We start from the raw sequence: 23,733 nt of genomic DNA on the forward strand, positions 1-23,733 counted from the left end.
TTGTTCCGATTACCAAAACCTCCTTGGCCTCCCCGGCCAGCACTAGCCCAGCAATTATCCTTCAAGTGGCCAACCTTTCCATAAGCTTCACATACTTTTGGCCCACACCGGCCAGAATGATGACGCTGGCAGGAGTTACACTTGGGATGGGTACCCATATAACCTTTTCCCTTCTTCCGAGCACCGGTTGCAGCTTGGACCAGTGTGCTTGATTCTCCTTTCTTGCCAACACCGCTTGTTCCTTGTTTGAAGTTCGAGAACTTCCTTTTGTTCTCGCTAGATGACTCTACGTGAGTCTCCTTCTTTTTCTGCTCAGCATTTGAAAACTTGTTTAGGCGGATAGCCTCCTCAGTAAGAGCTACTCTCAGATCGATGGCTTCTGTGATTGTTGCAGGCTTGGAAGTAGTGACCATACTCATGATCTGAGGTGCTAAACCCCAAATAAAACGCTCGATTCGTTTGAATTCCGGTGTAACCATATAAGGTACCACATGAGACAAGTCGTGGAATCTCTGAACATATTCCGCGATTTTCAGACCTTCCATTTTCAAGTGCCAGAATTCCGTTTCCAGCTTCTGAATCTCTGCACGTGAGCAGTACTTTCTTTGTATGAGCTCCTTCAGCTCATTCCATGTCATCGCATAAGCGGCGGCTTCACCAAGAGTTTGCACTTGTAAGATCCACCAAGATAGGGCTCCATCCAAAAATAGCCCAGAAATGTAGGTAACTTGTTGGTCTGGAGCACATTTGCTCATTCTGAGAATAGACTCTGTCTTTTCCGCCCATTTTACAAAAGCAACAGCACCTCCGGTGCCGTCGAAGTTCACAGGCTTGCAGTCTAGGAACTGCTTGTAAGTGCACCCTGCACATACGTTATAATATACAGACGGTATTAGTGAACGTGCTAAAAATATCCAAATGTATCGTAGTATATCCCAACGACTTAACATTACCATGAGGTGGATTGTTATTGCCGTTGTTGTTGTTCGAATTGCTTCCACTGGTTCCTCCTTGTGAGGCTGCATACTGTGCAATGGCGGCAGCAATGATTTGCTGGAGTTCTGCCTCGTTGGTAGGCATATGCGTCTGACGTCTTGGAGGCATCTTCTAAAAGATGTTTCACGTTGGTCAGGTCATAGTAAGTAAAGTGTACGTATGTAACAACAATATCAACACATAACATCTCATGTTATAGATAAATCAACCACATAACATCTCATGTTATAGAACATAAACAATCAATCAAACATCACATATAATGAGAATACTGCGATTGCGCTGTCATAAATTGAGACCACAATGTAAGGTTTACAAGTACATGACTGTATCGTACATCATCAATGACTATGGGCCACATCACCCTAGTCCAAACTATCTAGTCAGTGTCAACAACATCCAATATACAAAACATCAAAATCAATATCATCCAAAATGCGGTCTCCAAAAAGGTTGTATAGTCTGCACAATCGCAGTCCCCTCATCAAAAGTCTACCCGTGTCGTACAAAATGGCCTAAGCTGATGGCGGTGGAGGAGGGGGGAAATGAGAAAAAAGTAAACGTCGCATATGAAGCCAATCCTCCTCCATAGCGCGATGAGAACGCATCAAGTAAGCTATCTGCTGCTCAGGAGTCCAAAAACGAGCGGCAGAATCGAGGGATAACGGACGAGGAGGGTGTGATACTGCAGGCGGAGTCTGGCACTGGCACGGGAGTCACTGAGCTCTCTCCAGCTCCTGCACGCGACGAGTCAGCGCCTCATGCTGTGTCATGAACGATCTGAGAATATCCTCCGTAGAATACCCCATGTGATATGGGTGATACGGATCAGATGGCGGCATAATGGGTGGCGAAGTCCAGAGGAACGGCTCACTAGATGGAGCGAAGGATGGTACAGCAGATGGTGTAACAGGGGGAACAAAAGTAGGATGTGAACTCTGGGGCACAAACTGATCTCCTCCTGACACGAAAGGTATGTGACCAAATGGCTGACGTGATGAACCCTCTCCAGGATGTGGTGGAGGTATATCCTGAAGAAATGTAATAGGTAAGTCAGTGCGGTGAACATCTGTAGTATGTGTGGGAATCAAAGGAACATCAATAGGAACTGAGACAGGGGCTGAAACAGGGGCTACAGGTGGTGTAACATGTACCACGAAAGGTGGGAAATCATCATCATCATCTATCCACCCATTGTGGGTGTGAGCGTATTGTGGATCCATATGGGTCGCAAACGGTGCTCGGTTGAACATCACCGGCACTGGATCAGGAAGAGGTGCAACAACAAGATCAGCAGGAATGTCAGCAACATGAGGAGCCTCGATATGAGCATCAACAGCATGATCATCCTCCAACCGCGGAGCAACAACAGGATGATCATCAACAGGTAAATCATCAACGAAAGGAGTAACAACAGGTGCATCGGCATGAACAGGGTCATGCTCTAACGCAGGGTCAGGAGAAACTACCAGCTCAGGGGCCACAACAGGCTCCGGATCAACAAACTCCATCTCAAAGTCAGCTGGATCAGCAAACACAGGGTCGACAGGGGCTACAGGATCCTCCAAGGGCTGGTCTAAGTGTATGAACTCAATGTCATGGTCCGGATCAAAATCAGGTGGGAAAACGGGATCTGAATCATCATCAGCATCATGATCAAACTCAAAGCTAGGTGCAGGTGCAGCGGATGACGCCATGTCAGGGTCTGTGTCGTGCGAATGGTGCTGCACTCCCTGCGTGTGTGAAAGTGTGGATGCCACAGACTCAAAGGAGTCTGGAACAGGTGAATGAACGGGTGTCTCCTCTGCAGGAGCATCAGCAAGAAGTAGGATATCACCAGCAGCAATATGGGCCTCGCCCTCAAGTGGATCCTCCTCAAATAGATCGACATCGTCGTCAGAGACTACGTCGAGGGGCATATCAACAATAGGGTAAGCGGCAAGGGGCACAGGAGCAGGGATCACCGCGAGTGGAAAATCCCCAACAAGATGGCAATCAGCAGGCTCTGCTACGACATCAGGCAGCGCAAAGGGCTGGAAGTCGTCATCGTCCGTGCTGGTAGTATCTGAAGTATACACCTCGTGCTCTGATGAAACTATGTCGTCTGATACTATGGCCATGGGATCTGTAGTGTCCGACTCTCCAGTATCGGATGAAGGCATGACGTCTGTAACACAAACACACATATGCACAAACAATCAATCATATAATCAAATAAGCATGTTAGTCACCAATAAGCAATCAAGTAATTCTTCCTAGTCCCACTAGACTATCCTCCCAGCCTCTCAGACTGATCCTCCTAGTCTCTCAGACTGATCCTCCTGGTCTCTTAGACTATCCTCCCAGCCTCTAAGACTGAACCTCCTAGTCTCTCAGACTAACTCCCCGGTCCCCCGACCAGAACCTCCCCAGCCACCCGGCTGAACCTCCCCAGCCACCTAGCTGAACTCCCTCAGTCTCCCCGACTGAATCCCTGGTCTCCCGACCAACCAAAAATTTTTAAGAAAAAGATGCTCAACTTTTGTTTGTAAAAATGTTTTGTACCTGGGATCTGGACGTAATGTATGCAATGTAAAAATGTTTTCGTGAGAGCCCTAGTGATCATAGTCTAGACTCGAGAAGGAATCCTAGTTCGCTATGATCAAATCTCTGATACCAAGCTGTCACACCCTGGCTTTGCGGAAGCGTGGGTTTATTTGGTGTGACTTCTTAATACCATAGCTTAATCACAACAAAGCTATATGAAAATAAAACCATGATGTTCATCCATTACTTCAAGTTTTAAAATAAAAATACCACAACATTGTTTTCAAACGTCGACACATGCAACGAAAATACAACGCAACAAACTAAAAACATTGTTCATAAGACACCACCACAAACATAAGATAAACACCGTCTAAGACTTGTGACTCGTCCAGGCAAAAGTCACAACCCCTAAACGTGGATGACATCATTTCCCTTAAGCAGCGTGAGAACGTAGCATACCTCGCCAGATCCCTAATTCCCTGAAATACATGTAAGTTGGAAAAATCAACAAAAATGTTGAGCGAGTTCATGTGTACGTGAGTATGTAAAACCTTTGTAAATAAGAAAATCCCTAGTATGTAGCAAATAAGGAAATAAAGAGATCACCAATGGTTTGCAAGGCCATTGATATGTGTGAAGTGCAGTAGGAAGACTCAAACCTAGCACATTTTTGCGTCGGTCTCAAAGTCACCCCGAGGTCCGTTCTGTTGGGCCTGGGGCTGGGCTCGCTACACCCAGATAGATCTACCGCTAATGACCCTCGGTCCTACAATGAGGATTAACGGCCTCCAGTTCCCGCCTACCCACTCACATGATCTAAGTAGTAACCCTCCTTACGCTAACCATACCATGTAAAAAGTATTCGTAATCATAGTAACATGTATTTCACCCCCGAAGTATAAAAACTGAAAACAATTAAAAGAAAAGGGGGACATGAACTCACAGAAGTGCGTCTCGAAATAGTATCTCCCAATCAACCTGCTGCGTGACGACCTACACGTACTAACCTTTATTAGACGAACGGCCGTGCCTTGGCTTAAGGTTTAACGTTTTTGGGAAATAGTTAGGCAACTATTTCGTATTTACACTTCTTAATTATCTATTAATTATATTCCTTCCCAAGGATGGAGGTTTTAATACATGTGCGTTTTTATAACTTCGAAAATATATTATTAAGTGTCACTTAATAAAATATATTTTAATTTATTTGTCTAAATATTCTATCTCCAAAATATACATATTTTTCCCAAAAATATTATATTTTATTCCTTAAATTTCCAAAATAATACTTTTATCAAAATACACATCTATGAGTATTTTCTAAAATTACATAAGTTACATTTCATGATTCGTGTGGTAACAATACCGGTGTAACTTAAATATTTATTTGTGAGGGCGTTGGTATTATTTTGAAAGTCGTAACTTCATGATATTCCAAGTTATATTATTTTTACTCTAAAAATAATATATTTATTTCACAAAATAATCATAAAATCACACAAGTGTTACTATGAAAAATATATATTAAATATATATTTAACAAGTTTTATTTATGAAAATCCACCTCCGACACTTGGAAATGTAGTAATAAAAATCATGGCGAATTTTACTTGGAAAAACAAGTTAAAAATATATTTTTAACCACTTGTCACAAAATATTTCTAAGTGTTTATTTTCTGGAAAAATTTCGCCAGAGTTTCCTCTGTAACTGGAGGTGACCACGCTTACTAGCGTATCATTTTCTTTTAAAAATTCAATCAACAACTTCCAATCATCAATATACCATGTTTAAACATCAAACTAGTCAAAACAAGTATAAATTGCAAGCACATGAACTTGTAAGTTATGTGAAAATACGTAGTAACCTTCCAACATTTTTAGTAGATCTTTCTATCTTTAAAAATAAAATCGGTTTCTTGAAAACTTTACTTTTAAAGAATATGCAATTTTACAACTTCTTATTCAAAAATTACGAAAATATTTCTTTGTTTAATCCTTTTGTCACACAAGTGTTTACACACTTGTTTGTTCACAAAATGCTTTTAGTTCATGAAAGATCCGGCTTTTAAACATGATTGCAACTTACACTTGGTTCTTTGAAAATACCACTTGTAGATCTTTAGATCTACTAGTTTAGAACTCCATTTTACAAGAAAAACTATTTTTACACAAGTTCATGTTTATATATGAAAAGGGTTCGTCATATTGTATCTTTCCTACTTAACATATTGCTAGCTCATGTTCTATGAACATGATCTAACGTGGTTAGATGACGATCCGTTCCACTACTAGCAACCAACAACATAAAAAAATCATTTCTAAACAAGATTCACAAGTTTTACACTAATAGTTACCCTTTATCCATCAAGTTTAGCATTCTTACAAGACTTTATGTTTTGATCTTAAGTGTTCTTGATTTTTATCCATTAAACCTCTTATTAACCACTTCAAACATGAACAAGAGAGTGTTTAGAAGCACTTACAACTAGCTCAAGGCTAGGGAAGAATCAAAGCGAAAATAAGGTGGATAAAAGCTACGTAGTGAGGTCCTTGAGATTCCGAAAGCACCAAGTCTCCTTGTATGAGCTCTTGCACCTTAGGATGTTTGTGGAATAGCAAGATCGAAATTTGAAAGTAATGGTGGGTGTGTGTGAGCTTTCGGTCGAACACAAGAAGGGAGGGAGAGAGTGTGCAATTTTGTTAAGTGTTTGAATGAATGGAATGCTTGATCTTATGGTGATACTTATAATCCAACTCTTACCATTAACCCTTAGGTAAAATGTTACCAAGATATTTGACAAGCCAAATAAAATATTCAAAGATATAAGGGGTGTGTCCCCTATGGGGGACCGATCGGTCAAGGGGGGGTGGTATTTAGTTTGATTTGAATGATATAGTTAGTAACTAGTTAGGTTAGTTAGAGATTTAAGTTAGTTAGTAGTGTGTAGTGTATTATAACGGGTGTTAGGGTGTTCGGGGACCCTAAATAGCTCAGAAAAGGAGAAACAATGTTATTGACAATATTTTTATGTTCCGGGTAAAGTCCGGTTGTTTGGTTGGATATTGATCCGTTATAGTGCTAAATAAGCATTTAAAGTGTCTTTAATATTATTTTTAGTGACACAATGAATTCCCGACACTTTGGAAAGTGTCTAGTATTATTTTCCCATGTTTTTGCACTTTACTAGTTAGTTTAAATGCTTAATTTTGTAATAAAGTGTAGAATTTTGTAGTTAGAGCATGTTTTAGGCACATCCGGTCACTATAACTATCACCTAGTGACGCAGTTCTACAATCCTCACCTCCCTACACTCCCTACCAGTGTAGTGATCTATTCCCGGCTCATACTGGCCTTAGAGACAGTGTCTGTCTAGTGCTGGCTATGTCAGCATGTTTACTGGGTTATCCGTTCATTGTGCTACTGTGCTTTTGTGCATCAAGTTTGTCACTATAGTTCTGTGTAAATAATGTAATGACAGTAATAAAGTATGATGCATGTATATGTATGTATCAGAAATCACGTAGCAGTTTAACCGCAAATGTAAACAAGCACAGTAATTAAGCATTAATTAGATATTAATTAATTCGTACGGATACCTGATTTGGTGAGGGTTGTCACAATCTTTTCAAGATTTTCTTGATTTCCTGACGTAAGTATAAATATTATATTTACTGAATGAGGAATATACTCTCGAAAACAAAGAATTATTGTTCTGTAGAAGTTTAAGTTTTTTAAAAGGCGACGTTAATATGTAAATAAAAATAGTCGACAAGGAAAAAGAAAGAAACAATTTTATTCTTTTGCATTTTTTATTCTTTTATAAAAGAATAAAATTGCAAATAGTGGATTAACTGGAGAGAAAAAAAAATAAAAACTTTTTTATGTTGATTAAAAGAAAAGACAAATATAAAATGAATAAAAACACTATTTTGATAAATAGTTTTAAAAGAACACCAAAATAGTAAATTTTTTTTCACCAACGCTTTTAAAAAAAACCCTCATATTTTTGAACTCATATCATAATATAATATAGGGTAAATTACTTTTTGAGTCCCTGTGTTTTATGGGTTTTAACTACTTGAGTCCAAAAGCAAAAAGTTTAACGCCCTGAGTCCCTATAAGCATTTTCTTTAACCATTTGAGTCCAATTTGTTAACTTCGTTTGATTTTTCTGTTAGTTTTTTATTAAAAGACCAAAATACCCTTATATTATTATTATTATTATTATTATTATTATTATTATTATTATTATTATTATTATTATTATTATTATTATACACACTGAACACACAGTCACACACTCTCTTCCTTATCCCTCTCTCTCTCAACCACACCACCACCACCATCATCACCGCCGCAACATCACCACTGCAGCCGCACCAACGCACCACCACCACCACCATCACCACTGCACCTCCATTATTGCTCTTTTTGGCTTCACTAAGCGTTTGCGGGGATCGTTTGACTTGATTGTGCTCATTATCCTGTCATTAATCAACAACATTCAACCAAATATATAACACCACATCTTCCTAATTGTGCATAACATGAAACTTTGTCTTCAGCCATTTGACTTTTGACATCAGTTTCTTGACTTTGCACCCACCTCCTCTTCACCAGCCTTCCTTTTGCCTCATTACACATCCTTGTTTCTAGATTGTCATGACCCGTTAAATCCTAGAGTTGTAGCTAGACGGAGGAGTCAAGCTTCCAAATCCAATTCCAAGAAACAAGACTAGGATGACACAAGATGCGAACAATGCGGGTCAGGTGATTTCGGATCGGAGCTCCTTTTATGTGACCAATGTGACCGAGGGTTTCACTTGTTTTGCCTCAGACCTATCCTTGCCTCTGTTCCAATCGACTCATGGTTCTGCCCTTCTTGCTCATCTAATCGGAAAACCATTCCATATTAACACGCCGGAGACTCCGATCTGGACGAGGCGGCGGCCGAGTATGGCCTCACCGGAGTTGAAGGAGACATCGGACTGGATGCAGTAAGTAGGGCTGGATGAGAGAGAGAGACTACAGAACTTTTTTTTGATCTTTTGTGAGTATATAAATATATATAAAAAGTTGAAAAGAATACCTTGTGCATAGATACTTGTACTTTTTGTGTAAATGATTAAACTGCCCTTGTAGTTAACAGATTAGGTGGATGGTATTAAATTGGACTCAGATGGTTAAAGAAAATGCTTATAGAGACCAGTGGCGGACCCAGGAATTTTTTCCTGGGGGTGCGGAAGATTTTCAAAGATTTTAGGCCCCTAGCTGTATAAAAATATCGGTTCATAGCGGGTCGGGTCGGATCATGTAAGACAAAAGAACATCAAACTAAAATTTATAAATCATCAAAAACACGTCAAACGGCATTAAAAATTACAAACGTATTTAAAATTGTGCTCTATAGGTTTTTTTTTTGAAATATATCCAAAATATCATATAAAAATACTAAACACGCCATAAGTTCATTACATTCTTACTCATTGTTCCTAACACATATAATTTGCTCCATAAGTTCATAAAACAACTCTAAACACTTAAACAGAATAAACAATTATGTTCAACCATAGCCCATAACTTTCAGTTATATTTTTAAACATTCAAGCCCTAATATTAAATGTTGATTACCTGTAACTAATCATTTAAACAAACAAAAAGAATACTGAAATCCGTACATATAACTTGGCTAAAATTTTATTTTATTTAAAATCTTCAATTCACGAACAAATACATCTTCACTTTCTAGTCCAAATACTACAAAATAATAGTTTTGTTTAAATTACTAGCAATGAGTTTTGTTTGAATTAATACTAAGTAGTCTAAATGCTAAAATAATTGGTTTACTGTTGATTAAACAAAGATAAAAATCTTTCTTCTTTCTCATAATTTGTTACTTTAGATGACTATTAAAACCTTATTATAAAGCAACCACTTTAGGCTAAGGGTAGTTGTACCCTTGGCTTTGGGTGGTTTTCAAAAAAAAATTGATATTTTCTCATTTAACCTTAAAGTTTTTAATTTTGACAATATAAGTTTAAAGTTTTAATCATTGTTTCTTTTTTAACCTTAAAGTTTTAATCTTTGATAATTTAAGTTTATAGTTTTAATCTTTGTTAATTTAACCCCTTTGATTAAATTTATTTTTCACTTCTAATTCAAAAGTTTCCATCTTATACAATTTAACCCCTTTGATTAATTTGATTTTTCACTTCTAATTCAAAAGTTTCCATCTTTTGCGATTTAACTACTTTGATTTTTTTACTTATGTGTTGTAATCTTGGCTTTGGGGGTTTTTCAAAGAAAAAATGGTTATGCATATTGTTGTTGTAACCTTGGCTTTGGGGGTTTTTTCAAAACAAAATTGATTTTTTTACTTTTCACCCCCAAAAGTATTTCATAAATTACTTTTAACCCAAAACTATTTGTTTTTTTTTTACTTTTAACACAAAACTTTTATCTTTACAATCTATTCTCACAAGTTTTTTTACTTTCAACTTTGGTCCTTTATAGTTTTCATTTTCCACAAACTTTTCGCTTATTTTGTGACTTAACACATCGCAACGTGCATCTTTGGTTTAACGTTTTTACGTTTCGTTCTAAATTTTGCGAGTTAACACGACGCAACGTGCGTGTGTGGGTGAACATTTTTACATCGTCTGTTTTTTTCCTGTTTGACAGGTTTAACATGACGTGCGCGTCCTAAATCGACTTAGTTATAACTAAAGAATCCCGCCGCATTGCGGCGGGTCGTAATTCTAGTTATTTATTTAAAAAGCTTTTCACAAAACATCTAAGTGAAAAAACAAAACAATATCAATTTAATAAAGTTAACCTTGAAGTTGAGGGATATATAAAGCAAAAAAACGAAAGGGGATTTAATTGTATCAACTGTAAAATATGAATGAGAAGATAAAATAGTGCGCAAAATCCAAAATTCAAAAATCCACCAATCAAAACACTACAGCAACTTCTTCTGTACTCCAATACCCTACTTTTATTAATAAAATATTAAATACCTTCGTCTTCAACAAAACTTCTCTTCTTCCGACATCCTCCGGCTCTGCAATTTTTTATCCGGTGACCTTTTTTTCCACTTATTTCACGTCTTCTTTATCATGGGGTTAAAGTTCAAGGGGTGCGGTTGCAAAATTTTATGGGGTGCGATCGGGATTTTAACGCGTATATAACACAAAACATTTTATTTTCAAGGGGTGCGCCCGCCCACCCACACCATACACTAGGTCCGTCCCTGATAAAGACTCAGGGCGTTAAACTTTTTGCTTTTAAACTCAAGTAGTTAAAACCTATAAAACACATGGACTCAAAAAGTAATTTAGCCTATAGTATAATTTAAAAACTGATTTTTAAAATATATCCACTGACAAAATTTTAGAGATGGTGACAAAACTGATTAGACACAATCGTGTTGTGTAAGTTTTTTAGATTCTAATTCTACCTTTTCTTCTCATAAAGTTGATGTTTTTTCTCATTGGGAAAAAGGCAACATTCAATTATTAAAAACAAATTCCCATTCACAACGGTAACTCTCACACACAACAAGTTACACATCCTTCTCCGGCGACCCTAACTTTTCCGATGAACGGTGAACAAGAAGTTCCGCTGCCGTTTACGGTGGACCGGATGATCAACGAGATATGCCTCCAGAAGCTTCTTCCACCGCCTGACGCCGCTGCTCGGAGATTTCTTTCGAAGATCACCGAAGAGTCTGCCATTGACGTGTTGAGAAGAGTTAGTTCAACGTCCAAACCGATTTATAACATCAGTAGTTACATTGTTTGGATGGTCAATAAGTACGGAACGCTGCCTTCTGCTTCCAACGGTGAAGCAGAGAGTGTTCGTTTATCGCCGCATTATCCGTCTTCGCCTTCATCTACAGCTTGTTCCAGTCCTCAGAGTATGTTTCTAATTGCTTTATATGGAAGCTATGTCATGATTTAGTGTTTTGTTTGTTTAATCTTTGAAAAGTTTGCAGGCTTTTTGATGTGAGTTTAGGGTTTTTCTTTTTTATTATTATTTATACTTTTTGGGGGAATTTGGTGTTTAGTTTGCATTTTGTGGTAATGAGTGAGAAATTTCCCCCCAAAAGTATTTTACTAAATCTAGGTGTTAGGGTTTTAAAATTGTGATTTTTTTTTTATAAATGTTAAAGGTTGGTTTCTTTTTTTCTTTTTTTTTTTTAATTAAGTGAAAGGAAGATGAATGAATTTTGGTTACTTTGTAGTTATTATTGTTTTAATAATTTACTGAAGTTGAATAATTATGAAACTAAGTTATTGTTTAGTGAAATTTTCCTTCTTTGCATCAACCTCCTGGTTCATGTAGATTTAAAAAAAATATATTACTAAATTGTAATCTGTAACTATGTTATGTATATTCTATTTGGGTAATTAAAAAAAAAAAAAACTTTGGAGCATTGTGTGACTTTAGAGGAGCAAAAATGAGTAATTTTCATGAAACCATAGTTATTAAAGGCGCTAGGTGCACTCAAGGCGCATAGGCCTTGCCTAGGGCCTAGGCGCAAGGCGCAAAAAAAGCGAGGGCCTGAGAAAAGAAAAGCGCATGATGAAAAAAATGAAAAATATATTATGTATTAGAAAAATAATATTATTCTTCAAAGAAAATAAACAAAAGCTATTATATAACATTTAATATCATATATTTTGTACCAAAAGTTCTAAAATATTTAGTGTACTGCTGTAGAAAAGTAGTTTGCCTTAGATAAAAGCAGAAACCTAGCTAGAATTTTGCCGGAATTTAGAGAATTTGGACGAAAATATCGGAAATCTAGGAACCTCGTTGGAAATCTACGCATGGACCATCACCTGGAGAATTAAAGCGCAATTGCCTCGACTGAAAGCGCAATTGCCTCGCCTTGCCTGGAAAATAGGCTCAGGCGCAAGAGGCGATGACTTTTAACAACTATGCATGAAACACTTGAAAACTTGGTTACTATTAAGTTTTCCTTTTTGAGATTATTGTTTTTACGATTATATCATTTTTTGCTTGTATGATACAGAAAGTGCATTACATGATTCTCCAACTTTGAAGGAGTTTTTTGAATCACCTTGCTGTTGTAAGAGTGCTAGTCCTGTGAAATGTCAGTATTATAGTGCTACAAACAACGGCCATGAAACTCGTGTTCAACGACAGAATTCAGGCTTGTCTTGTTCTAGTTTGAAAGATGCAATGCCTGCTTACGCACCAAGTGTTAGCCACAGTGTTTCATCTACCTCTAGTTTAAAGGGCACAAATGGTAATCACCTGGACCGAAACTTCTATGGCTCTCCAAGGACTAGCTACTGTGGTTCACCCGATCAAACGAAACTATCTGCACCATTTGATCCTCCAGCATCAAACTATAAAATAAGCGATCAGTCACTGATTCTTGCTGAGCTGGAGTTCAGGAAATTATTCATGGTATATAGTTACATCGGAAGGTTAGTGGCTACTGATGGACACATTTTGTGCTATTATTACTATATCTGAATTTTCGGTGTTGAAGCCAAGATTTTCATGCAGAAACAAGCTGGAGGATGTTGTCTCTGTTGATGATGCAAACGAAATAAACTCGATGAAGTCGTTGCAAATGTTTGATTTTGAGGATCGGATGTGGAGCAAATTTGGTAGCCGTTACTGCCAACCGTCTGATAGAGCCTCGGTACATGGTCTTTTTTTGTAACAACGGGTTGAAGACTGAGTGGATGTCATGACTTTGAATAGTGATGTCTTTTTATTCGTTTATTTTTCGCAGAATCTTGACTGGGATTCCGGGAAGACACACTCGTATACATGTTACGTGAGTTCTGATGGAGGTTACCAATTTAAGGTTTGTGTTTACCTTTTTCTTCCTTATTTGTTCAATAATCTTATTACTGTTTTATGTGATTTCATTTACTTATTATATTTTAGCCGTATCTTATAACAAAAAGAACTCATCTACAAAGGGTGATAGGAGATGAAAACGTATTGACCGTCAAGTTTGCAGAGGCTGCAGACATGACGACTTGCAGAAATTACGAAACATTTGCAGAATCAGGGATTCATGTTGGGTTAAGACATTATCGCTTTTTTGGTAATTTTAAAATGCACCTTTATGTTCGACAACTTTTTTTTTTCGTTTTTTATATTTTATTATGTTAATATAACCAATAAGCTCTGCATGTGTTATTTCTCAGTATTCAAAGATGATGGCAAAGAAAGGAAAACTTACGAAAAAGAAGACAGGAAACGAGGGTCATCTGTGACATGTTATTTTGTTAAAAGGGAATCGATTGCACCGTGGGATGATAGAGACAATTTGATAATGAATTACAAAACTACCCATGACGTACGGTGTCTCTTCATGCATATACATACGGTCCCTAACATCGCCAAGTACAATGCGAGGTTAGGAAATCGAATATGCTTTGGTTGACTTTCAACACATTGACCCGTTTAAGATAAAACGCAACCCAACCCAACCCGACCCATTAAAGTAAATGGGTCAAAGTTGTAATCTTTGTATCTGTAATGCAGGCTTTCTCTTATTCTATCAACAACGATGAAGCTCCAAGTTGATCTTGCTTCAGTGTCGGTAGAACAAATTGATGACATCCCTTGCATTGTATAACTTGCTGACCCTATCTTTATCGCCTTTTGACTTGTTTCCTCATACTAGGAAAGTCAAAACTTTACGATGATTGCAGGATGAAAACGGCTGTACTGTGTGTGATGAAGATGGAGAACCATCGATACATACAGACGGAACCGGATTTATATCTGAAGATCTAGCTGTCTTGGTCCCAAACGACTTTCTTGATGCAAAGTTTACGAAAGCTAAAGATTACGAGGTTAAAAACTTAAAATCAACTTTTCCCTTTGCAATACTTGTACATAAATAACTCTATAGTGACATCTTGGTTAATTTGCTGCTGTTGACTGAAGTTTGACTTTATCCAAACTGAAACTGGATCAGCTGGCTTAGGAGGAAGACAGGTGTTGGTTAGAGAACCGGTAAGTGGCATTAGTGCTTCATGGTCTATGTGTTTGGTTATATTGTTGATTTGTAACTTTATTTTAAATTTTGCAGCCTTTGCTGATCCAGTGTCGTTTGTTTCACGAGGGTTCTGCCGTTAAAGGAACTCTTCTTGTTAACAAGAAGGTACTTAACGTTTTTATTATAAGCAATTTATGTTGTTGTGTTAATTAAGGTTAACTCTTCAGTATTTTTCTCTAAATGATTGTGTTAGCTTAAACCAAGAACAATACAAGTCAGACCATCAATGATTAAGGTTAAGAAAGATCCAAGATTGTCAGATAAAAAATCATTTAATTCTCTCGAAATAGTCTCTGTAAGGTACATTTCGTATCATTCCTTTTCTTTTCGTCTCATATCAGATCAATGGGTCATGTTCATGCAGTGACGAAGCTTGAGATTTCCGACCGGGGGGTCAAAAACGTATATACCCAATAATTTCTATAAAACGGGGGGTCGAAAATGTATATACCCAAAAATTTCTGTACGAAAACTACATACACTCCACTACTGAGCGAAGAGTTCGGGGGGTCGGCCGCCCCCTCCTGCCCTCACTATGCTTCGCCAATGTGTTCATGTCAACCTACAAAAACTCGTGCCGTGAACACACCCCATTAACACCCCTACACTTTTATCAATTATCATATTACATGTTTTAAGTCGTTGAAGAGTAAAATGATATTTTAGTCGCCTTGCCTTATTTTGTTAATGGGTTCAATAGAGAAGATAATTTACATATACTCTCCATTGTTTTTGCAGTCATAAACCGAAAGAAGCTAAACTATCAAAGTATTTGATAGCACTTTTAAGCATTGGAGGCGTCCCTAAAGAATATTTTTTGGAATTACTAGCAAACACCTTAAACGATATTCAAAGAGTATGCTTTGATCGACGTGCAGCATTTCGAAGTAAATCTAAAGATTCCAACCGTTATATCCAAAGAAACTTTATCTAATTCTTTTTCAAAGGATCCTTATTGATTACCATGCTTCTTTTGCAGTCGCAAACATTTATCAAAATATAGATGATTCTGGAATTTGCATGGAAATGTTCGGGGCCCGCATTCCTCTTACCGAACCATTCTTTCAGTACCGCTTATCTCAGCTCGCCAAACAAGAAAGAAAAAGGCTTGGTGAAGGAAAAATCCCACTTACCGAGAGCTTTTATTTAATGGGAACAACTGATCCTACTGGAACCTTGAATAGTGATGAAGTTTGCGTTATCCTGTAAAAACTAACTCTTTTTATTACTTTTACTATCTAAAGTTGCGAGTAAATATAAATAGGTTACATACGGGTTATAAATATGCAGTGAGAATGGTCAGATATCAGGCAAGGTTCTAGTGTACAGGAGTCCGGGCCTTCATTTTGGAGATATACACGTTTTAAACGCTCGGTATGTGAAAGAATTAGAAGATTATATTGGAAACGGTAAATTTGCTATATTCTTTTCCACAAAAGGAAGAAGATCAGTCGCAAATGAAATTGCAACTGGCGATTTTGACGGGGATCTGTATTTCGTCTCAAGAAATCCTCAGGTAGAATTTTATAGAAAATGATTATTGATCGTAGATTGAAACTAATTTACGGTTTTAACATTCTTGTTGCCAGCTGTTATATTACTTCAAACCGTGTGAGCCATGGACACGTATTTACTCAACGCCAAATGCACCTAGTAAGAAACCGAGTGACTTATCTTTTGAAGAGTTGGAGAAGGAGTTGATTAGACTAGTTTTTTCACCGAAAACACACAGGTGCATTCATTCATTCATTCTCTCACTTGTTTCCTTTTGTAGTGTTTATATGTGTGATTTAACATGTTGTACCAATGCAGTAGTGTAGTTGGAATTACAGCTGAAAGTTGGATGGCATTTATGGATCAGTATCTGACATTGCAAGATGATGACGGTGATGATGATGAGAAGCGTGATATCAAGAAAAAGATGTTGCATTTGATCGACTTACACTATGATGCTATTGATGCGGCTAAAAGTGGCAAAAAGGTTGTTTCTGTTGTTTTACCTACATTTTACTCCGTTTGGCTTTTTGGTTATCAACGAGTGATAAACCCTATGCAGTTAATATCGATGGGATATCAGTTATCGGCCCTCTACAAAATATCGGTTCCGATATTATCGGTGATATTGACCGTTATTTTGGATGGTTTGGTTGATGTGGACTCGGATGAAGATTTCATGGCTTACGATTAGATCATGTTTCAAAGATTATCAGTTTTTGAGTTTTGACCTTTGATATTACTATAAATACTATATATCATAAGAAAACTTAAATATATTAGAAAACTGCGAGAAAACCACTTTTGAATAAGATTTTTTTTATAATTTTTTTTCTATTTTTCTATATGTTACTATTATTCGTGGATATTAAAAAAGAAAATAAAAAAAAATATATGTAGATCGATGAGATTAATTTATGTAGCACGTGAACTACATGTAGATACATCAGACGTGTACCTTCTCAAGCTACATATATGTAGCTCGTCAATCTACATATATTTTTAAATTTTTATTTTTATTTCTACAATACTAACCTAATAATTAAAGGAAATGAAAAGTAAAAATAGATCAGTCTGATTGGTTGGTAGTAGTTTTCTCGGTTTTCCAGTTTTTAATGGTTTTTCAGTGAACCTAACCCTATATATATATATATATAGGGTTAGGATCATGTGAGAAGTGATAGGCTAGTTGAGAAACTTGAGAAGCATTCTGGACCACACATTTTTCTAAGCCTTTCGTAATATACACATATGTATAGTTTAAAATTGACTATATACATATGTGTATAACTCAATATACATATATGTATATAGTCAATTTTAAACTATACATATGTGTATATTACGAAAGGCTTAGAAAAATGTGTGGTCCAGAATGCTTCTCAAGTTTCTCATATAGGGTGGACTTCTCTTAGGATCCCTACCCTATATATATATATATATATATATATATATATATATATATATATATATATATATTCTGTATAATATTAAAACTAAAATTACCGATATCCCACCGCGATAACCTATATCTCAAATATCGGCCCTTGACCGATATTTGATTTTGGACCGCATTAACTGCATAGGATCAACCTATAGCCTTTTTGGTTTTTTGTTCCAAACATCGGTATACAAAGAATGAGCAACTCTTGACATATAGTCACCATTATGACTAATTTTTTTTTCCATTTACACACTGCAACATTTGGCATATGCTATCTGTCAGTTTAAGTTATGACATAAACACATTTTTAATTTTTTTTTTTAAAAAACGGGTCAAATCGCGAGCTCTCTAGGTCACCCTGAACACAGTATGTTTAGCACTTCAGCTAAATGTGTTCATAGGTTTAACCCGAAAATGACTGAACCCATTTAGACTAAACCCAAACCCATGAATTTCGGGTTAGGTCAGTATTTTGTCAAAAACCCACACTGTTATTAAATTATTAATCTTTGACACTCTTTCTTGAACCAGGTTGTAGTTCCTAATAATTTAAAAGCCACACGTTATCCTCATTATATGGGTCGAAAACCAGAATATCATTCCACTTCTATTCTTGGAAAGATTTTTGATCAATTTCAGAATCGTAAAAACGAGAAGTTACCAGTACAAGGTGAGCCTGCTCTACTAGTACATTTTGTTTCGTTCAAATTCTGCGAGTTAACACGACGCAACGTGCATGTGTGGTTGGCGGTGGTGTGGCATTAGTGCTAATCCTAATGCAAACTTTTAAAGCTAATACCCATGCAAACTTTTAAAGCTAATCCCTTACCTGGTTCCCTATCTGAATACCTGTTTTGAATATTTCAGGTTTCTTCATCGGGATCGATTGATTTCGTTTTCATTATTATTTTAATATATACCATTTTACATGATTTTGCGCAGAAATCTGGAAATTGCCAGAATTCAACGTCAGTATTCCTCATTCTTGCTTAAACACGTGGAATGAAAGATACCGAACCTATAAACAGGAGATGTCGAATGCACTGAAAGACATCGACCAATCGAAAAACGATGCTGCAAGCAGTGTGATCACAAAGTATAAGCAGGTACGTACGTATGTATTCATCTAACAGTTTACAATAAATTTGGACTGGCACACACACAGAGACAGTTAAAGCATGTACAAGTGTTTGTCATTCTTACATTTCTCTACTTATAATTACTTATGTATAACTTTTAAGTAAACAAAAAAGCTTATGCAATACTAACGAATTATGACCCAGATGTTATACGGTGCCTCGGATTTTAAAGATAGCACGCGTAACATTGAGGATGTGTACAATGAAGCGCTCGCGATTTACCATGTTACTTATGATTATGCGAAAAGCATAAAAGATGTTGCAAAATGTGGGTTTGCCTGGAAAGTTGCTGGTTCAGCTCTTTGCGCGTATCACAGGAAGAGTCACTGTATGAAGACGGGAGAAAGAGAAATTACAATTCTCTCCTCAGCATTTGATGGTATATTTTAAGAAGTTCTTTTGAAGTAAGTTATGTTTCTTTACGATCCCTTCGGTAGTGTATATAAATGTAGTATGTTGTAGAGTAACAATGACCGTGTACGAAGATGTATTTTGTAAAAAGATGTAAATATACGCTGAGACGCTTTTTAACTTCTTTCGGTTTAGGATTTGCATCGAGAAAGCGGAGGCAAGTTTGATTTTGCATAAAAACATCACTTTGTTATCAAAACCTTAATTTATATTCTTAAAATAACGGTGAAGAAGCTATATTTACTCATTATATCCATGTTTGTAACCTCTTTTACAGTGAGAAGAGGAAAATATGTAAAAAATTCTAAGTATACAGTAAAAAACCGAGTTCTAAAATAAATAAAGAAAAGAGACGTGCGACATGCTTTTAACGGCCTATCCTAAATTAAAAAAATTAAATCCTAAGTTTCTTTTTTATCTGAATAGAGTTAATTACACAAATGGGTCATGTGGTTTATACCTAGTTTCGCCTTTAGGTACTAACTTTTTTTTAACAGGTTTAGGCTTTATGGTTTTAATTTTGTAACACCTTTGGGTATTAACACCAAGGGTTATGATCAAATACAAAGGATAAAATAAATAAGAAAGGTAAGAAGATTTCTAGTCCATTGATCTTAGATTTTGAGGGTTGAGATTAGTTGTAGGGAAAAGAAGATAATAGAAGGACATAAAGGAAATCCTATATTTATGGATTTTCTCTCTCCACATGCAAGGCACATGTCAATTCCCCCATCGATTTAAAACGTTCATAACTTTTTCATACGACATTTAAAAAAAATTTCACCATAATAACGAGCGTTTTTTTATCTTTAATATGAGTACCATATTATCATATAAAAATAAAATAAAAAATTTCATTTTTACTGGGTTTTTTCGCATTGTGTTAAAGGTTCAGTTCATTGTGTCTTTTAATTGGGTTTTGGTCATTACGTTTTAGTAGAGTTTCTATACATTGTGTTATTATCAAAACCTATAACACAATGTTAATTTGGGTTCTATCCATTGCGTTTTTATAAGAACCTATAACACAATATATGACACAATGAAGATGGTGTTATATCTGGGTTTTCTATAAATTGTGTTATTAGTTCAGGTCATTGTGTTTAATATGTTTTCTATTGTGTTTTAATAATTTGATCAATTTTTTTTTATTATCTTGTTCATTGTGTTTTAGTTTGTTGTGTATTGTGTTTTTAGTTTGTTTTCTATTGTGTTTTCACTGCTCTACATTGTGTCTTTTATCTGCTGTCATTAATTGTGTCTTTTATCTGTTGTCATCAATTGTGTTTTTATTTAGTCCGATATTTATTGTGTTATATGTTATCGTCATTGTGTTATATGTTATGGTCATTGTGTTTTAGTATGTTGTCTATTGTGCCTTTATCTGTTTGTCATTGATTGTGTTTTTGATCTACTTTACATTGTGTTTTACATCATGTCCATTGTGTAATATGTCACTGGGTTTTTGATTATTTTTTTTTTTTTGAAAAATATAACAATATGGTACTCATATTAAAGATAAAAAAACAGTCGATTTTATGGTATAATTTTTTTAAAACCAAATGATATATAAAAAAGTTACGGAGTTTTAAAAATTGGGGGGGGGGGGAAATAGCATGTGACTTGAATGTCCATATTCTCTTTCCTCTTGTAGACAAAATTACCTTTTCCATTTAATTCCTCCTAGGACACTTGTCACTCACTCTCTGGTGGCTTCTTACCCTTCTTATTTTTAAATCCTTTGCATTATAAGTTTATAACTCACCCCAAAATTATCAATATAATGACTAAAATACCCTTCCATTCTTTTTAATTTTATCAATGTAACACATTTGGGTACTAACACCTAATTTTATTTAAGTTTAAATTAATTTTACAAAATCAATTTTTTTTATTTTCATCTTTTTATTATATCTCTTAATTAACATAAAATCTATTTATTTTTTTATTTTTTAATTTTTTATTTATAAATATAAATTAAAAAAGTCAGAAAACTACGCTCCATTTTTTATTTATTAATAATATTACTAAATAATGCTAGATAAATATCTGATTAATATTATGAATATATAAAAACTCTTTAAAATATAAATTAAATAATGAAACAAATGATATAATAAGTATCTGTTAAAATCCATAGCAATCTTGAAAACATACGAATATAATATCTGAAAGTTAGTTAAATTAATATATCAAGATATGTAGCATAATCGAGAAAAACTGTTTAAAAATAACTACAACTAATTTAATATATTTTTTAGTAAAATCGTAAAAATGTATAATCTAATCTGATTTGTTTGTCACGATCAATTACTTGGCACATTTTGAGACGGTGTGATTAAACCATGACGTTTCTATTTTATTTGTATATCTATGTGCTTAGGAAGCACTTTAGTTCCGATAAGATACAGTCTTTTATTATTATTGTTATTGGTTTTATATTATTTAATCCCATATATTTAAAATTACAAAAATTAAAACTAAGTTTAATACATTAAACAAGTGTAATACACGGAGTTTTAACCTAATATCTTAATAATAATTTATTTGCACATTACCAACTATTATTATATCTATTGAATTTTTAATTATTTAGGATTTTGAGCAACTTTTATCGTGCTAAATTATTTATCATTTCTTAAATAATTATATATAAATATTTACTTATAAAAAAAATAAATAGATTTTGTGTTAATTAAGAGATATAATAAAAGGATGGAAATAAAAAAATGATTTTGTAAAATTGATTTAAACTTAAATAAAATTAGGTGTTAGTACCCAAAGGTGTTACATTGATAAAATTAAAAAGAATGGAAGGGTATTTTAGTCGTTATATTGATAATTTTGGTGTTAGTACCCAAAGGTGTTAAAAAATTGAAACCATAAAACCTAAACCTGTTAAAAAAAAGTTAGTACCTAAAGGCGAAACTAGGTATAAAACACATGACCCATTTGTGTAATTGACTCTTCTAAATATTGCCCTTTTTATTTATAAAAACATTTTATGTTGTTTTGTTGGTCGTTAAAAATATATATATATAGACACGTAGTTTTGATAAAGACAGGAATAAAATGTCAAAATGGTCCATGAGTTTAGATTACTTTAGTCTAAAAATGATACATGAGGAATACCACAAAAAAGTGGAGTTTAACATAAAAATTCGAGTAAACTGCCAAAATGGTCACTGAGGTTTAGTCACTTTTGTCACTTTAGTCCAAAATTCAAACCTTTTGAATCTGGGTCCCTTTGGTTTCAATTTTGTTGTCATTTTCATACAAAAGCAAAATTTGGTCAGATTTTTCAGTTAACATCTAGCTTTTTATTAATGATGAGTGTTAGACTAAATTGTTTAGATAGACAAGATTATTATTATTGAGGGTACTAAACTGTAATTAGTTTATCTATATATAGGGTCTTGTATTCTCTATTCATAATCAATAAAAACCAATTACAATTACAAACCAAATATACGCTTTGATTTGGTATCAGAGCTGGTCCATCCTAACCCTAATATACAAACCCTAGCCGCCGTCACTGTTCACGAAAGTACTGTTCACGTTTTTTTTTGGGCTGCAGCTTTTTGATCTATCAACCCTAACTGATTCCTATGGCTGCCATTACACTCTTTACAAATGTCACAACCCCCGACCCCTATCTCGGGAGCGGGCGGTCGTGAGCCAGTTTCGGTGGTATCGTGTTTTGTCTAATTTGGCAGCGGAATTTTTCATCAGGACCGTAGTTAGGAAATATTTTTATCAGAGTAAAACCACCATATTTTCATAATATTAAACACATGGGTAAAACCCAAGTTTGTAGTACACACATTTTCATAGGAATAAATCCTATTTTTATTAATAAAAACATCTATTTTATTTTAGGTAACTTTATAGCCACTTTTCCAAGCCTTCAGTGCTCTCCAGCTGGCTTTTATTGGCTTCACACTAAGTTACCTGAAACACGTGTTTAAAAACATTTTATCAGCAAGAAATACTGGTGAGTGAATCCTAGTTTAATCAAGTTTAACTAAAACCAATTTGCAGTATTGAGGGCACATCCGCAATTACATTTGTATCCAAGACATCACAATTAACATCAGTGGTACGGTCATACTCAACATATGGGATGTTACCACGCCAGTAACCCATTTTGTATACAAAACCCCAACATACCCACTATAATTGTATTCTTTACAAATACTCAATAACTGCTTTTTATATATTTAATTAAGTGAGGTTTTGTAAGAACAGTAAACAAAAAGGTTTACAAAAAGCGAATCAACTCACAAAAATGAGTATATAAAAAGAGGATTAACTCACAAAAATGAGTTCATAAAAAGAAGGATCAACTCACATGGCTATTATAGGGCTTTCCTTTGTGATTCCCTGGTTATAGTCTAATTAAATAAACAATGCACACGCGTTAGTATAATAACCCATTTTAACATTAGTAATACCCTACCCGAGACGGTATTCCAACGACTACGTCGGGCAGAACCACGACAGCCGTTACGGAACCCCAGATCAATCGGGCAGAGTATCTAATACGTATCCAGGGGTTATGATACTTACAACGAGGCAGAGCTTCGCTAATTAGGGGGGCATTATACCCGGGTATTACTTCTACTACTCAGAAATTAAGAGAGAAAGAAAGAAATGAACG

At 35.4% G+C, this 23,733-nt stretch overlaps 1 protein-coding gene across 1 annotated transcript; it reads left to right on the plus strand.

Moving 5' to 3' along the window:
* Positions 1–10,993: 10,993 nt before the first annotated feature.
* On the plus strand, positions 10,994–19,255 carry LOC110915203 (probable RNA-dependent RNA polymerase 5). The gene is made up of 19 exons (XM_022159864.2): positions 10,994–11,444; positions 12,567–12,987; positions 13,070–13,208; positions 13,302–13,376; positions 13,460–13,622; positions 13,726–13,936; positions 14,066–14,153; positions 14,236–14,379; positions 14,474–14,542; positions 14,619–14,690; positions 14,779–14,885; positions 15,324–15,472; positions 15,565–15,790; positions 15,876–16,101; positions 16,175–16,317; positions 16,398–16,566; positions 18,055–18,193; positions 18,466–18,629; positions 18,807–19,255. Exons 1-19 carry the CDS (start codon positions 11,126–11,128, stop codon positions 19,050–19,052), a joined length of 3,270 nt encoding a protein of 1,089 aa, XP_022015556.1. The 5' UTR covers positions 10,994–11,125; the 3' UTR covers positions 19,053–19,255.
* The last annotated feature ends 4,478 nt before the right edge of the window (positions 19,256–23,733 follow it).

Source organism: Helianthus annuus, chromosome 16, assembly GCF_002127325.2.
Source record: "Helianthus annuus cultivar XRQ/B chromosome 16, HanXRQr2.0-SUNRISE, whole genome shotgun sequence".
In the NCBI taxonomy this organism is placed as follows: Eukaryota; Viridiplantae; Streptophyta; class Magnoliopsida; order Asterales; family Asteraceae; genus Helianthus; species Helianthus annuus.